The following is a 17,046-nucleotide window of genomic DNA, read 5'->3' on the forward strand; positions in this document are numbered from 1 at the left end:
GGACATACACGAGGTGCGATACCATTTGTCACAATTATCACAGGTAACACCACGTTGACCAGTTTTTACTGCCCTTGTGCATATGCCACAGGGATACTTTACTGGGCCAGGGTTACATTCGACTTGACCACCAATAAGTAATAATAGCTTGATGAGGCTCTTTGGTCGTACATAGCGGTGTATACTGTGCTGAAAAGCAGGCAAAGTTCTTGATAGCCATAAATATATACTAGGGCTATCATTAAAAATATCTTCGTTTCCCCTAACCCGACCCTAAAATCTCAAGTTGGGTAGGTAGGTAGGTAAATTATTTTTTTTCTGACAACAGTTATAAAAATACAGTATGACAAGTTGAATGAAATCTTTATAAATAATAAAGAACAAAAAAAAAACCGATTTTTAAACCGAATATCATACAAATGAAGAAACATGTAATATAATTCACAGATATTACTCATTTGAACTTGTGAAATATCTCAGGCAATTTATTGAAATCGAATACATTGTGTGTTTTTACAAAACTTGTATTTACAAACTGGTCAGTCGAATGCGACCGTAAAAAACGTAGGTCCAATGTCGCAGTATATATGTAAATGTTGGCACTAAAAATATCCCTTACTGATGCTTAATGATCAATGGCCATAAGTGCCGAGTAGAAGTCAAAATTAGGAGCTCTCCACCGGCCCAACAATTTTTAAAGGTATTTTAAAGCAAAGAAGCAACCTATTTTAAAGGGCCTAACTAAAGAAAAATACACTATACGTCTCAGGAAGACGTACCATAAGCCAATCTTAAAGATTTCAACACTATTTGGAAAGAGTGTACATGTATAAACAATATTTAATTCAACCAACCTATATCTAAAATGTTTAAAGTTCCATATATCTAATGTTATAGTCACGAAGTTAATACCCCATAGATAAAAGGAATGAAGAAACGACATTTGAATTATATTGATCAAGATGAAATAATTATTTAAAGACATATTTACAACTCCTATGGTCCTTTATAATAAAAATAGGATCATACATGAACTGTTTATTAGATCGACACGAATGAAATGCAGTGAAATTTATTGATAAGTATACATAAAGTGGGCTCCTCATCTGCTCATGGGGCAGGCTTTGCCATGCTTACTACGTACGTTTATTTTAGAAGACACATTTGTAAATACCATCTTAACACTCCTTAGTCATGGTACATTTCATTCACGAAATGTCTCAAGAATGTAGGATTCTATTAAGTTAAAGATATATAATAAGATGGATATGTCACCATTGTTTAATAACACGAACTAACCCTCTGTGGCCACATGTTGTGGGCGCCAAATGAGAGTAAAACAAAAGCCGCCGTTCTGATAAAAAAAAATTGTATTTTATAAAGTTGATAAACAATAAAAAAATATTTAAATAATCTTATTAAAAAAACTTTTCAGTCGGCATGATTTAAGTGGGTCGGTCGCGTTAGGGGAAACAAAGGTATTTTTTATTTTGGCCTAGAGTTTGGTTTTGTTATGTAAGCATTTGTCCTTTTCATGAAACTCAAGATTTTCTAAATATATTATGGATATTATCCGTACTGAGATAATCATTGACATTTGCAGGTTCATTTTAAGATATTCAGATGTAAATACTACTCATATAATTCGAATTTCCTCTGTCACTAGTTGGTTTATATGATCGCTGAGTGAATGGAAACGTCAGCGGGTCCAATTGGGTATTGTTTAGACTTCACTTTCTATTGATTTTCTAGTTACTGGAGGGCTAGATAACTAGTAAAAAGAAAATATGAACAATAAACACCCCGATAATCGTAGCAAAAAGATTTTCAACTGTTCACCTTCTAGCAGAAATTCACAAATTTCTGCTAAAAAAGAAAAATGTCTCTAGAAACGAACTATGTCTTATTGAAGTAGGTTAGTGATTGATAAATTGATAAAATACTGGCTTGAAGTGGGGTGCCTGAAATTGAGTTAAGTAGCTTGGGTAAAAATTGGTAGCGATGCGCCTTGTATACTGCATACTGTAAACGTACATAAATTAGCGCACTCAAAATTCAGCTCGATCTTCCTCTTCAACGGAGAGCGCACTTGAGTCTTGAAAACGACAAGCATTTACTTACATCATATATAAGTGTGTTCACCAATTAGCGGACATGTAGTCCAAGCGCGTATATGGTTGGCCGTTCTACTCATAATTACATTTTTCTCTATAAAATTATTTGTACTGTAGTAAAAAAAAAAAATAATCAAAAAAAAAAAAAAAAATTTAAAAAAAACCACTGGCCAGTACTACTCCAGGTCGCCCGCGTGGCGCAGTGGTTAGAGCGTCTGCTCTAGAGTCGCGGAGTAAGGAGTTGATCCTTACGTCGCGGGTTCGAATCCCACTGTGAGACGTGGAGACCGGTCCTTCGGATGAGACCGTATAAACCGAGGTCCCGTGTCGCAGTAGGTGCTGGCACGAAAAAGATCCTCACTGTTCAATGGCCGTAAGTGCCGAGTATAGGACAAAATTTGCAGCTCTCCACCGGCAAGTGGTGGCGTCTCCATATGAGTGAAAAATTCTCCAGAGGGACGTTAAACAACATACAAACAAACAAAACAGTACTACCCCAGTAAAAATCATTTACTCCTTTGCTGAAGTCTATCTTTGTGGTTACCTATCTCACAATTAATTAATTTTACTCCAGTAAAAAAAATAATACCAAAGTTAAAGTATAACATTGGCCATTTCTACTAACAATTAAATACTTAATATTTTTACTGAAATAAAAAAAATCAACCAATTAGATAATGTTAGGACTGATTATGCGGTTTCAAAGAAAGTGGCACAAAATCAGCCACGTACCTCAAATCACTTGACTAAATTGTGTGATACCAGGTTTATGATTTTTAATTTTTAAGTAATTAATTAGCTGCAAATCCACCATAATCAAGAGCTATTTGCACATCTGATGTAAAGAGTAAGGAGGAGAGCATATCATCTAGATTCCTATTGTGTTTATATGACAGGTATATAATAAGTAATTCTGAGAAAAAATTGCATCGCAGTCTTTGTCCATTTTAAAGATGTGTCAGTATTTTTAAAATAATTTCCTTTTTATTTTTCGGAGTTTTGCATCGAGATTATTTGTGGCTGTTAAATGTACACATTTATTAATGGTGTGTTTTGTTTGTCTTAAAAACTCTTCTTTTGTATTTTCTGAATCTCTGTTATGTCTTGTGAATGCCCTTGATTCAAGCTTCATTTGTAACATACAGTACTTTGTTATTATGATGTTTTTTATGATAAAATTTTTAATTGTAAGTAGAAATATCCAGTTATATATTTTTGTTCTGCAGTTAAATCAATTTATTGTGAGTTAGATGGCTACAAAGTATTTTTGTATATAATTTTTTTTCTACAATATTTATGTTAAAGCTGGAACAGTATGTAAATAATTTGTATACAATTAGGGGGTTATCATCTTTTTTTTATAATACTGATGAATAATACTTGATTGTGAACTTTATATTTTATTATTAGCAAATTTATTAGCATGTTCAATTATTATTATTCAATTATTATTATTATTATTATTATTATTATTCAATGTCTGTGTCCTGACCTATTATACAAGGAGAGGGTGTGCATAGGCTTTGCCTGTTGCCCTATCCTTATTGAATTACTCAATAAAATATGTTTAAAGTATTTGTATTTTTACTTCAGTATGGAAGTAAATAATTTTTACTGAAGTAAAAATAATTTTAATGAAGTAAAAATAATTTTATTGGAGTAAAAATATTTTATTGTGAGTAGCATCGGCCAGAGTTTTATTTTTACTGCAGTAAAAAATAATTTTAGTGGATTAAAAATAAATATTTGATTTTTAGTAAAAATAAATAATTATGAGTAGAATGGCCAAGCATAATCTAAGATCTGAACACGTTTTAAAAATATTAAACACAAATGTACAAAGCTGAATTTAGTGCTTTAATAAAAATCAGTGACAAATTCTTCAACTGATGTTAAATAATAAAAAAAAAAAAGCTATTCTAGGAATATCTCTACACAGATTACGTAAGTAAGTACAGTTTACGCACGCTTCTTCTGCTGAAATACAGAGATTTTTAAATGACAAAATATGTGTATTCATTTGGCTTGATTTAGCTTTGAATTATTATACAATTATGGACTCTTTCGGTTGTGAATATGGTTTGTTATTCACCAGAAAAATATCAATATTGACCGAGGCGAAGCCGAGGTCAATATTGATATTTTTCTGGTGAATAACAAACCATATTCAATACCGAAATAGTCCATAATTGTTTTATTATATAGTCAGGATTTGAATGAATAAGACATTGAAGGCTGCATGACGACTCCATTTTCATTAACGAACTTCTGTCGTAGAAAATTTTTTAAAAATGTCCAGATTATAACTTATAACTTCCGTGTTTTCCTTTTTGCTGTGTGTAAGACATCGAAATGTTTGGAAAATAATCCTACGAGAAATTTTCCTAAAAGTTTTCCTGCTCAGATATACAGCATATACAGCTCGCTCCGGCCGTTGCAACCATTGTTTTCAACTTTGTTCTAGGTATTGATTGTGACGTCATAATGCCGCTGCACGCGCACTGACCCTCCGGTGAATACGGCTTCAAATCCAGTGAATATGTAGTATTATGAACTGTTTGCGTTTGTATAGATTATATAGGGACTATTTATAGACTATATAATAATAACTGATATTTAAGGCTGGAATATATATTCGCTGTGTATGTGACACTTTAATAATTTGATATTATAATGTTATCTATTACTCTACAAAATGAGATGACATCGTGTTTTATAATACTAAGTTCTTACCCGCGAATTCATTGAAGAAAAAAATGTTGAATGCAAAGTACTTTTTTATGAAATATTAATTTTATAGTCATATTTTGTTTAAAATGATACTATTTTAATGAGCCTTTCACAGTTACTCGGATATTTAATCAGGCTAGGAAAGCAGTCATCCGTAAAACAGATATTGACTGGATACTAATAGTACGATCTCTCAGGTAAACAACAATGGCGGATTCCGGCGTGACACTCAGGTAATTTTAGAATTATGTAGATATTATTATGTATTAGAGATAATATAAATTGCAATTTTATTTAATATTTTTTACACAGCAATGGTAGCAGAGAGTTGGTTTTCGAAATGATAACGAACCATGTGTATTGTCCGATCCATAAACAGGTGTATACGATACTCATTCGTTTGATAAATGTAGACGTATAAAACAGTAAAAGGATCTCCCAAAATCAAAGAATTGGAATTACTATCTATGTGTAATTTAGACGATATATGTGTGGGTCAGATAATTAGTCAGAGAGGAGGTAAATATGTAATAATCTAAAGTATTGGATATAAATGACTTCATGCATGTTAGGTTTAAACATGAAGAAGGGATTGAACACATTTTTAAAACTCAATTTGATTTTAAAAATTCTGATATTGAAAATTCAATTCTCTAAATCAGCTGTGCGTTGGCCCTGAGCTAACCTCTGATAGTTGATGTATGTTACACCGATAAACTTCAAATTATACTATCATATCATCACACATTGAAAACAGATCTGTATTGGTAATTTTATAGATTGATCTTAAGTGTATTCTTTTTCGTTTTAAAATACTCCATCTTACATATATTAATAAAATCGTTCTACAATCGTATAGAATATACAATGTACATAAAAACGTGTTTTATGTCTGTAGGTGCTTTAGCTGAAAAATGCATTTTAACAGATGAAAATATATTATTTACTTTCTAAGTTAATAAAATTTGAATATTAAACAAGAGACTGCAATATTGCAAAAATTGGAAATTTGAAGCAAAGGAACTCCGAAGTAATTTTTGAATTGTCAAATATATCATAGAGTCTATGCATATAAATGGAATATGTAGCAAATATTTTCAATATATTCAAAATAAGTACGAAGGTATTAAGTCTATGTTGAAAATGGATGGTGGTATATTTAGAACAAGCAATTATTTTTTCCTTATGTTTTCTTATGTTAGAAAATATTTCGCACGACTTATTATCTCGTAACAATCTTTAAGTAATCTTTTACTTTTTTTCCTTAATATGTAAAAATGATATTGAAGAGTTTTTACTGAGCAAGAATGTAATGGGTTACGAAATGTCTAGTACAGTGAGAACGAATTGCTAACATTTTAAACTGCTTGTCGTTTTTATGCGGATGAAATTGTTATGTAGGTTGAATCTGCTGATGAAATAAAACATTCACTAACCTCAGATATATTCTTTACAATGGAAGTTGAAAGTGAATTATGAAAAAAAAAAAACAAAAGTACTACTATTTTCAAAGAATGGAATTTCTAGGATCCTATGTTTAAAAAAATATAACAACAACCTTGTTTTAGAAAATGTGAAAGAATTCATACATTAATTAAGGCGATTTCATTTTTTTTTCGCACAACTTCCATTCGTAGAAGAAAAAAAAACTCTGGAGGGGGGAACTATGTGAACAAACATAAAAAGTCGTGTATCGCATTACAAAATAAATAAATAAATAAAAATAAAAAATAAAAATAAAAATAATAATAATAAAACAAAGAAAATAAGAAGAAAATTTAAATTAACAGTCAATTGCCAATTTGATCTTTTCGATAAAGTTTTAGTACCAGCACGTCTTACCTTACAGTTCCGAAGTATGGGGCTATGAAATATTAAAAGAATGTACTGAATTTGAAAAATTCAATGCCTGCGTATATGATCGCTTTCCTCTGTATATCTCGGTCTATTCATATTGAACCAAGTTTTTTCTTTTTGAGTACTGTTTAAATATCTGTTATAATTGCACTGTGATGGAAATTAACAAATCTTGGTTAGATTGCATACAGAAAATTTGAAATGCGAGTGATATTTCAAATTGATGACACAAACAGGGTGCGTCAGTACGAATTTTTAGTAGAAAACCTAGATTAATATCCAAGAACAAGGAGTGTACGTAATGAGTGATTTTGGCCGAACTTTGAAATATATCGATGTTTACCTGATGCAAAATTGTGAACAAGGTCCAGCATTTATTCAAAAATGGTCAAGTGATGTCATAATTTCTCAAAGTCTTTAATCATAACTTCGGATTATAAGAGGCCCAAGGTCCTTGACGGTCACCTTAGTTTTGTGATTTTCCTAAGCTATGGCCACTTTGACCCCACTGGGAAACTGGACTCAAGTGACAAAAAAAAAATAGTTTGGTGACGACCCTGAAATCATTACAATATTCCTGCAGCTTGTCTCTTTGAAGTTCGGAGGTAAAGATAAGGTACACTTTTTTTGTAAATTTCAATATATGGCTAACTTAGCCTCACCGTGAGGCTCGAATCCTGGAGGACATTTATATTTTTCTTAGGGAACACATTGCTTATTATAATAATGTAAACAATTTACTTGCTAGATATCCATGAGAAAATGAAGAAGGTATTCGAAGATCTAATGTATTTTTAATATATGACCAACTTAACCCCTCTCTACAGCGTGAAAATGGACCAGGGACCTAAAATGTTGATAGAGGGCTTTTTCTAATGTTTATCATGGAAAAAACTTGTCAGCTAGATGTCCTTAAATAAAGAAGATTCTTTGCCCCACCATGTAGCCTGAATCGTGGATCCGGATGCCATGGATTTCATAAGTTTGTTAAAGGGCTATGTTTATTATACCTACGGAAATTATATTTGTGCTAAATATCCGTGAGTGGAGAGAAAGATTTTCATTGATGATGATTTTTGACACATACCTGAGGCTGTGTTGTTTCAGTGCTAGCTGTGTTTTTACTATTCGTCCGATGTTTTTGGACTGTCAATGAAATATGAAAATAACGAACCGTATTCAATCTCGAAAGTCCAATGAAATGATACAAATTTGGAGCAGAGCAACCATCACTAAGCAATCCTTAACCAAAAAGCTATTATAGTTCAAAGAACAACGATAAATTATTTTTTTAAAAAAACACAATAAAAACAGCAAAAAAAATATAAAAAATTGAGCACAATTTATTTCCAATAGGAAAATTTAGGGATTAGAAAACAGACAGTCTTGATTGCCTGTACAAGTCCTCCTCCTTGGTACAAGGTTTATTAACCACAGGACGAAAGACCATCTTTAAGCAATTGCTTAATGGTGGCTTTATGGTAGCTTAATATGGCTTATAGAAGTTAATTCCTTTAAGCCACCATTAAGCTGCAGCTTCTAGTTGCTTAATGTCCAAACTTCATTAGCTGCAGCTAAATTGTGGCATAAAGTCCTAACTTAATTAAACCACCTCAACGCATCCTTTATCAAGTCTAACTTGCTAAGTTTAAAGTTGTTTCAATATCATTTACGCAAAATCTTATTCAATTCATAATTTTGTCGCGCTATTTCTAACATTTTTCCAATGCGTATAAACTCGGCACTGAAAACAGCTTCAGCAAATGCCTTAAAATTTTCGCTACCCAAAATCAATTTGTTTAAAACTTGTTTTAAAATTATTTTTATCCATAAACACATAATATATATTGATTTTTAAAAAAATTCACGTTTTTTTCTTTCGTGTTTGGAGAGCTAGGTTCCGTTGCCGAACTCATAGGAAATATCATAATATAGAGTCATTTTCTTCTGGAAAAAAAGATATATTATCTCTCAGTCTCTTAATTTTTCTTTGGCTAAAGAAATGTTTAAGATATATATATATATATATATATATATATATATATATATATATATATATATATATATATATATATATATATATATATATATATAGGTATAATAGTTTATATTGCCAATCATTGAATTCCTTCATGGATAATTTGGATTAATCCGTGGTTAAATGCCATGTTTTTTTCCCTTTTAAAATAATGCAGAAGTAAGAATTAATCAAAATATAGTCGATCTTCAATGATTGTTATTTCAAAATCGATTTTCAGGAAGAAAAGTCATCAGATTAAACATGACAGCCGATCAGATTTATACACATTAGGAAGCTTGTAAAATAAACAATGTTCAGTATATCGACTAGTTAGACAATAGACCTTAATTAGGTGTCCCCACCAGTCCCCGGTCAGCAAACAGGAAACTATACACAACGTAACTGACAGATTTCGATGATCAATTATTTTTACCAAACTTAGAATTAAATGCACGCATACAACAAATTAAAAATTATGATACTAGGCAAAAAGACAATTATTTTGATACCCATTGTGAAATAAAAAGAATTAAAACTGAAGATGATATGTTAAAAAATATTTTATAAACTGTTACGCAAAGATTGTCAATTATTTAGATACAAAAAACCGTAATCATCCGCAGCATACATGCATTTAAAAGAACTATAATCTGTTTTTCCATCGTATATTCCTTTTTAATAACAAAATTGTGTTATATCTGTTAAATTTCAATCTTTTCATGCTAATAAAACTGCGAATAACAGAGTGAGGAAATCATGACATAAATCAAAAAGTTGTTTTACACCGAACTCCAGTGTAGGACATATGAACGTAATATAAAAGTTTTTTTTAAAACATATATATAATTACAATTATTTATATTATTGATTATAAAGATGTAAATATGAACATTGAAAAATACACGTTCCAGTATACACAAATTTTGTTAAAAATAAAGGTTTTATATTTCCATCAAATTTCAACAACCCCGATATCCTAGTGGTTAACGCATTCGCCCCAAAAACCAAAGGTCGAGGGATCGAATCCTGACTGGACCGGTTTTTTTTTATTTTAATTTTTTATTTTCTTTTTAAACATTTCTTTCTTTTACATTATTTTTGCCAAATTAACAAATGTGTGAACTCGACATTTATAATTTGTGAGAATAAATCATTATAAAAAAGCAGTTTTATCGACTGCGTAATGGTGACTTAATGGTGGCTTAAAGGTGGTTTAATGGTAGCTTAATGGAGTTTGGACATTAAGCACCTATAAGTTTGGCTTAATGGTGACTTATTGATTGTCTAGAAGCTACCATTAAGCAGCTATAAGCCACCATTAAGCCACCACTAAGCTACCTTTAAGTACCCATTTAGGACTTTGAAATGGCTTAATGGTAACTTAATGGCGATGTATTTATTACTTAAAGATAGCTTAATGGTGCTTAATGGTGACCTAAAGACAACCATTAAGCCATCATTAAGGACCTATAAGCCACCATGAAGCCAACTTTAAAGGAAGTGTTTCATCTTGTGAACTAAATAAAGTTTTGAAAAATGTTAATAATGACAAGGGTGAAGATAACGAACAGCGATCGATCTAAAAAAAACTACAAACAAAACAAATCTGTGTACAGGACAGAAAAACACGGACCCCAGGAAATTCCAGAAGTGGGATCAGGTGTCTAGGAGGAGTATAAGCATGCCCTGTCGACCGGTCACTTCCCCGTGAGCCCTATGTAATAATCAGGTGGACGGAATAATCCGAACTCAAATTTTGTTTCAAATACAATGACCTAAAAATTGGTGAAATGTCAGTCAAAACACGACCAAATGCCAATGAAAGGTTGTATTTGCAAACATATAACGACCCTAGAATATACGACATGCTGACATTTAACGATGTTTTTGAAATATCAGCTTATTTGTCAGTAGCCTGCCTCGGTTTTAAAATTTGATCGTACTTAGAGCATGTTCGTGAATGTCGAATAAGTTGGGAGACATAAACACCATATGCAGGTGATAATGGAATTTCGCTACATAAATAAGGAATGTTGACGATGGAAAAGCTGAAGTCATCTCGTTTGTCAAACAGTTTGTATGTGCATCTGTAAAATAAATCTAGTGTTTTTTATTTCGAGTTCACTGGGATATATCGAGTCGACATATTAATGAAAGTAACTATCATTAATTGATAAAACGTCATCAATATATCTGAATGTCGAGTTGAAGGCCACAATAAGAGTTTTCTTTTTTTCATGTAGAAGTTTTTGAAATAATTCGGCTTCATAGGAACATAAGAACAGGTCGGCTAATAAAGGAGCACAATAAGGCCGATCAGAATTCCAACATATTGTTGTAAGACCTGGGCCATGTTTTACAAAAGAACTTACGACTAAACCAAAATGTAATTTTGCAAATAACTCTCCTTTTTTCGTTAACGTGACAATAGTTTTAATCTTTTGAAAAAGGATTTAGAAAGATAAATCTATGCTGGCAAATTGTAATTGAAACATCCATCGTGCAAGATTTTACAATTATCTCAAATTTTTGGTCTTAGTCGTAAGTTCTTTTCTAAAACGGGCCCCTGGTCTCCAAAGACTATATAAATTTTGTCAATGAGAGACTCCAGCATCTTTTTAATATCAATTTCAGAGTACTTGTGTATAGAATCAGAGTACTTTTTTTTTTTACAAAGTATTTTTGAAGATGACAAATCCCATGATATGAAAATTTCCGAGTTCCGTTTTTATTGAAAAAGCAGTCGTGATACCAAACTGCGTAGTTTTTAATTTATTTTAAGGAATGGTTGTAAACATAGAAAAAATATTAAAATCAAAGATCAGTGCCACATAAGTGATCTTTGGTTCAAATACTACAACTACTTCTACTAATAATAATAATTGACAAAACTCTATCTGTCAGACTGAAATACTAGAAACATCGATGTTTTCAAAAGTAATATTAAGATATAATAGCACCAGCCTGGATTTATAGGTTAATGACAGAAATATTAGTACAAAAATAATTAAACGTAGTTTTTTTTTGTTTTGAAAATATATTCAAAGACATAGTTAATGACTTTGTACAACAGTTAGTGATTTATTTGTTATCATGGATAAATATGTCTGTAGAGTAACATGTATCGTAAAATCTGTTGTTGCTATCGATGCAGTTCTTTGGAATGCTTAGGTATAAATGTTTACACAGAAATATCTTGACTAGTTTTCAGATTCTATGAAGCGTAGCTCTCATGCAAAGACTAGACCATGGACCTCCCCAGTTTTAAGGGAATCTCAACAGAAATGGAGGATGTCATCCTCAACTGGTTAACATTCCTATGTATGCTACATTTGTTTCTTCGAAGATAATGAATTTGACTTAAGTTATTGCTTCCTTCTCTTATTATAATGCACATTAAGTTGTTTTCTTTTAAACTCTTTTTGGTATTTAAGTATGTGGGAAAGCAGAGAAGAGGAAAATACTGCTGTGTTATCACTCTCGGGACGAAGGGAATATAAAAAGATTCCTGAAGAGCTTACATAGCATCAAAGCTGAAGTCACTTGCAGAAATGAGAGGACTGAGAAAGATGCTGATTATATTAATTTTAGCAATGGGGTCGTTCTCATGTGTTTGTCAAAAGAATATGCAACCAGCCAGGAACAACAGCAAGGTTAGCATTTACAATACATTTTCGCCCTTTCACACTTGCAACTAATTTTGCCCTGTGTTAAATTCGCCCAGTCACGGTTCTGTTAAGAAATTATACTGTTTTCTATGAATTCGCCCCGTCTTAAATTCGCCCACTTGTGTCTAAAAATAAAACGGAGGCAAAATTTTTTTTTTTAACTCAGAAACAGAATTTATGGCTACACCTTTATTATACCCCCCGCTTGAAAAGTGGGAGGGTATATAGTGATCGGGATGTCCGTCCGTCCGTCTGTTACGCTTTGGGGTACCCATCTCTTATCCGCAACTCCTCTTATACCACTGAATGAAATTTAATGAAACTTTCACAGAATCTTTGTTACATAGTGTCATTGTGCACCTCCTAATTTTACTTTTTGATCGGACACATATTTCGGGTTTCCCATAGCAAAAACATGGACACTGCCATTCTTTCTTTAATATTGAAGGGTACCCATCTCTTATCCGCAACTCCTCCTATACCACTGAATAAAATTTAATGATACTTTCACAAATTCTTTAATACATAATGCCATTGTCCACCTCCTATTTTCCTTTTTGATCTGACACTTATTTCGGGTTTCCGAGAGCAAAACATGGACTTTGCCATTATAATCATATGGGAGGCGAGGGGTATCATTTAGTGAGCTCAGTGCTCACAGTACCACTAGTTTTATTTACATTACTATATATTATTTTCTGCATGAGGATAAATGGGGAGGTAGTTATTGTCAGGAAAATAAAACAGATGAAATTACCAGATAGAAATATTGTGTTATCGACACAGTAGAGGACACGGTACAACAATTCGTAGAAGATACATATTTAAAATTTTATGTCAACAATGAACATATTTATCAGTACGCTATTTATTCCAATCAGAATGAGATGATATGGAAAACAAATGTATCTAGCAGCCTTGTATGGAAATGCATGTACATGGTTTACAAAATAAACTTGATATTATACAAGTCATGGGAATTAATTATATTCTGTGTTTCAGACTATCAGCTAGCATCTTCTCGGCAAAATGAACTTGCACTGATAACCTTTGACCCAATGATAGAACAATGGCAGAACATCCAGAATAACTTACTTATCTTTGATGACGTAGACCGCCCATCAGTATTTACTCTTCGAAGAAATCAAAAAGGTAAATAAATTGCTATACCGTTCAAATGTATTTTGTGCGTTTCTTTGCTTTTTGTCTGCTTATTTGGAGTGGTAGAACCTTGACTGCTATATATTATCATATAATTTATACAAGGTTCGCACATGTAGATGCCAGAAAGAAATTTGTTGTAATTTAAGAAATATTTCCACGAACACTTTTGTTTCAGTCTTCAAAGGGTAGGAAATTGCAAATGAATTATAAAATCACAATAATGAAAGAATTTTGAATATGGAACTTGAGTGCCCCTTTTATTTTTACTGATCATAGATGAAATTAATACATTACACAGGGTATGAAAAGTACATTTACGTCAGTAATCATCCCAGTAATGCTACAGAAGCCAAGAAAGTTTGCGAAATTTTACAAAAATGTGGTGTCAAGTGTTCCATCAGCAATTACCGCTCGATATCAGAAATCAACAAGGAAGTGCTACTACGAGTGACAGAAGAAATCAACATTGCAACAAACCATCTCGTTATTTTGTCACGTGACTATTTGGGGGATGAATTCTGCCAATTTGGTAAATAAAATTCAATATTTGTTTATGGAAACTTTTTAACCTATACGTTTTTTGACCATGTTGTTTTAATTGTCATCAGGTCATTAATACAATTTATTAATTTGCCATGTACCTTACAAAGAATCAGAATCTCTCTTGTTATAGTTAAGTATTGGTGGAAAAATTGATTTTTGAAAGTGACAACAAATTTTCCTTTAATTCGTCATTTAAAAGATGGCTAAATGAAAGATAATGAGATTAGCATTTCAAATTTTCTTTTACGTTGACGATTTTTCTTCGTGATACTAGTACTTAGAATATCAACGTAACTTTCATCAACTCTTCATGAACTATAATTTCAAATACAGACATTAAATCGTACACTGCTAAATCTTAAAGTGTTATTTAAGAGTCAATGGAATAAGCAGTTTCACTCACCTTAACGAGTAAACTAGATACAAATAGGCACAAATAAATGAAATATATTTTATTATACGACTTTTTGTAACAGAAATATTACTAAAGGACATCGGCAAAGTTTCATATTGTCAATAGTCAGTGAAACATCCAAATATGAAACAGATGTGGCAGACTCGACGGTATCTTTTATTTGGAGTTTACTGGGATATATCTGCAACAAATGCGCGTATTATTTGAACGCCCTACGTATATATATTTTAAATTAAAAGGATTTCATCTTTTTATAATTTTAAAACATTAAAAAGTTTCACTTAAAGAGTAGACATATGAATGGAAGTAGCTATTGTTAATTAGTAAAACGTCGTCGATATGCGTGAATGTCGAGTTGAAGACCAGTGTTTTCTTTCTCTTCTGTAGAATTTTTTAAATAAATTCTGCTTCAAAGGAATATAAAAACAGGTATGCTAACAAAGAAGCTCAATAAGTGCCCTTTGGTATTCCAACAGATTGTTGGAAGACCTGGTCTTCAAAGACTACAAAGCTGTTATCAAGGAGGAACCCAGCATCCTTTTAGTTTCAACTTTAGTGTACTTATGTGTAAAATCAGAGTGATTCATTTTTACAAAGTAATTTTGTAGTTGACAAACATCAGATATGAAAATTTCCGAGTTCCTTTTTTATTGAAGAAGCGGTTGTCTATGATACAAAAAGCCTAGATTTTGATTTATCGTTAAAGACCAACTGATAGAACATATCTGGTGTGTATATTTAATTTCACATATGAATGCCCCCCCCCCCCCCCCCTTAGAATTGAAATATTAATCACATTTGATTTTAGATATAAACCCACAGAGTGTAGAATTTATGTTATTCAGATAAGTCCTTTGTAAATTCAATTTCCGTTTCTACGTAATACCCAGTAAGGCAAAAGAAAAAAATGCTGCCATCAAAAATTGTAAGCATCCAAATATCATTAGGATTTTAACTGTGGAATTTGATTCCAACTTGAAAATTTCTTTTCTTTTTTAGAGCGCACATTAATTCGAAACACGGGGAGACGATTCCATGCATATAATATAAATGTAAACATGTCTGATATAAATTCATTAGACATGGCGTGGGTTTTACCTTATGAAGAGGATAAAGTAGTCTTGGAAACGACTTTAAAGCATGCTTGTCAAATTTTAAGAGGTAAGAACAGATTTTTAAACATTACAAGGATGGTCTTTTCCACCATAGTTAGCTGTAAAGAAAAATCAATGGACGCCGCCTTAAGTGATGTGGTCGGTAATTTGGAATAATTTTGTTAATTGCATTTATCACCATATTGTGATAAATGCTTTTAATACCAGTGCAAGGGCGATAACTCATGCGTTCTTGGTAGTGGTTAAACATTATTGAGACTATGAGTTTTAAATAGATGACGCAATATAATCAAGCACCTTATGACTCCGATTGTCATAATCTACCGAAAAAGCTAGAATGTAATCATTGTTTCACAATAAATGTGATTAAAATTAATATTTGTTACTATTCATTGCATCTGGGATTAAATATGACGTTAAGAAAAAAGAGACATTGCCTCATATACGAACGAAACAAAAACGGAATTGTATATATAGGGTATCGCGGTATACTGCAATGCTTTCCCTGGTTCAGTTTCAGTAACGGGGGTATTAAGTTTCATTTCCAGGCTAAGATACGTGTATAGTATCACTTGCTTGTGATCGGTATTGATTTGAAAATTTTGTTACAGGAAACCTTGCTCTTTAGCAAAGCTTAAATGTAGGAACAGAAAACAACAAGATAAACACAGAGAATCTTTTCAGGTTTAAGGTCTGACGACACATTCCTCAGTTATATCTAGTTTTCTCCATTTTTGTCATATTGAAGTATTGGTACTTTAACAAGTTCTCTAAATAAAAACTGAGGTACATTACTTGACATTTGTGCAAGATTCAGAGGATTTGGTCTCACTTGAATTGTTCATTTAAGAGATGAATTTAATTTTTGAGAATTCATGAACTACGACGCTTCACGCCTGCATATTTCATGAAGCGCGTTAGCGCATCATGATATGACAAATATGCAGGCTTGAAGCGTTGTAGTTCATGTACCTCATGAATTCTCAAAAATTAAATTCACATCTTATATTTACATTATTTTTCTGATGACTTGCCACATATTTTTGCCATTCAACGATCAATTTTGAAAAAAACAAGTTTGCACTATTTTTTGACTTCAATCAGATCACAATGGAAATATTCTTACTCATCCCACGGTAGTTCATGAGAACATGAACTTTTTCAAATTTGCAAAGAATCTTAAGGAAAAATATTTGGAAATGTAAATATATCACAATTTTGGTAAATATGTTTTATGTTGAGACATTTTGAAATCAGTTAAGTAATCATAAAACGATAATAATACTAAATACATTTGGTATATATATAAGAGATACAGAACATGATATTCGAGGAACTTATCGCTAGACCTTAAAAGAATTTAAGATCAGCACTGTTGAAGATTTTAACATGTACGGATAAAAGATTTTTACATGTACGG

The 17,046-nt window shown here is 31.9% G+C and overlaps 1 protein-coding gene across 1 annotated transcript in view; it reads left to right on the forward strand.

Annotated features, from left to right (window-relative positions):
• Positions 1-11,969: 11,969 nt before the first annotated feature.
• LOC133197023 (transient receptor potential cation channel subfamily M member-like 2) overlaps positions 11,970-17,046 on the forward strand; it is a 29,827-nt gene continuing 24,750 nt past the window's right edge. Inside the window, exons 1-5 of the mRNA XM_061332863.1 lie at positions 11,970-12,042; positions 12,156-12,374; positions 13,392-13,541; positions 13,852-14,082; positions 15,511-15,672. Coding sequence (XP_061188847.1) covers positions 11,970-12,042; positions 12,156-12,374; positions 13,392-13,541; positions 13,852-14,082; positions 15,511-15,672 — 835 coding nt within the window. The remainder of the gene's footprint in view (positions 12,043-12,155; positions 12,375-13,391; positions 13,542-13,851; positions 14,083-15,510; positions 15,673-17,046) is intronic.

The sequence above is a fragment of the Saccostrea echinata genome, unplaced genomic scaffold, assembly GCF_033153115.1.
Source record: "Saccostrea echinata isolate AGI-Se365-2 ecotype Australia unplaced genomic scaffold, CSIRO_AGI_Sech_v1 ptg000030l, whole genome shotgun sequence".
Taxonomy (NCBI): Eukaryota; Metazoa; Mollusca; class Bivalvia; order Ostreida; family Ostreidae; genus Saccostrea; species Saccostrea echinata.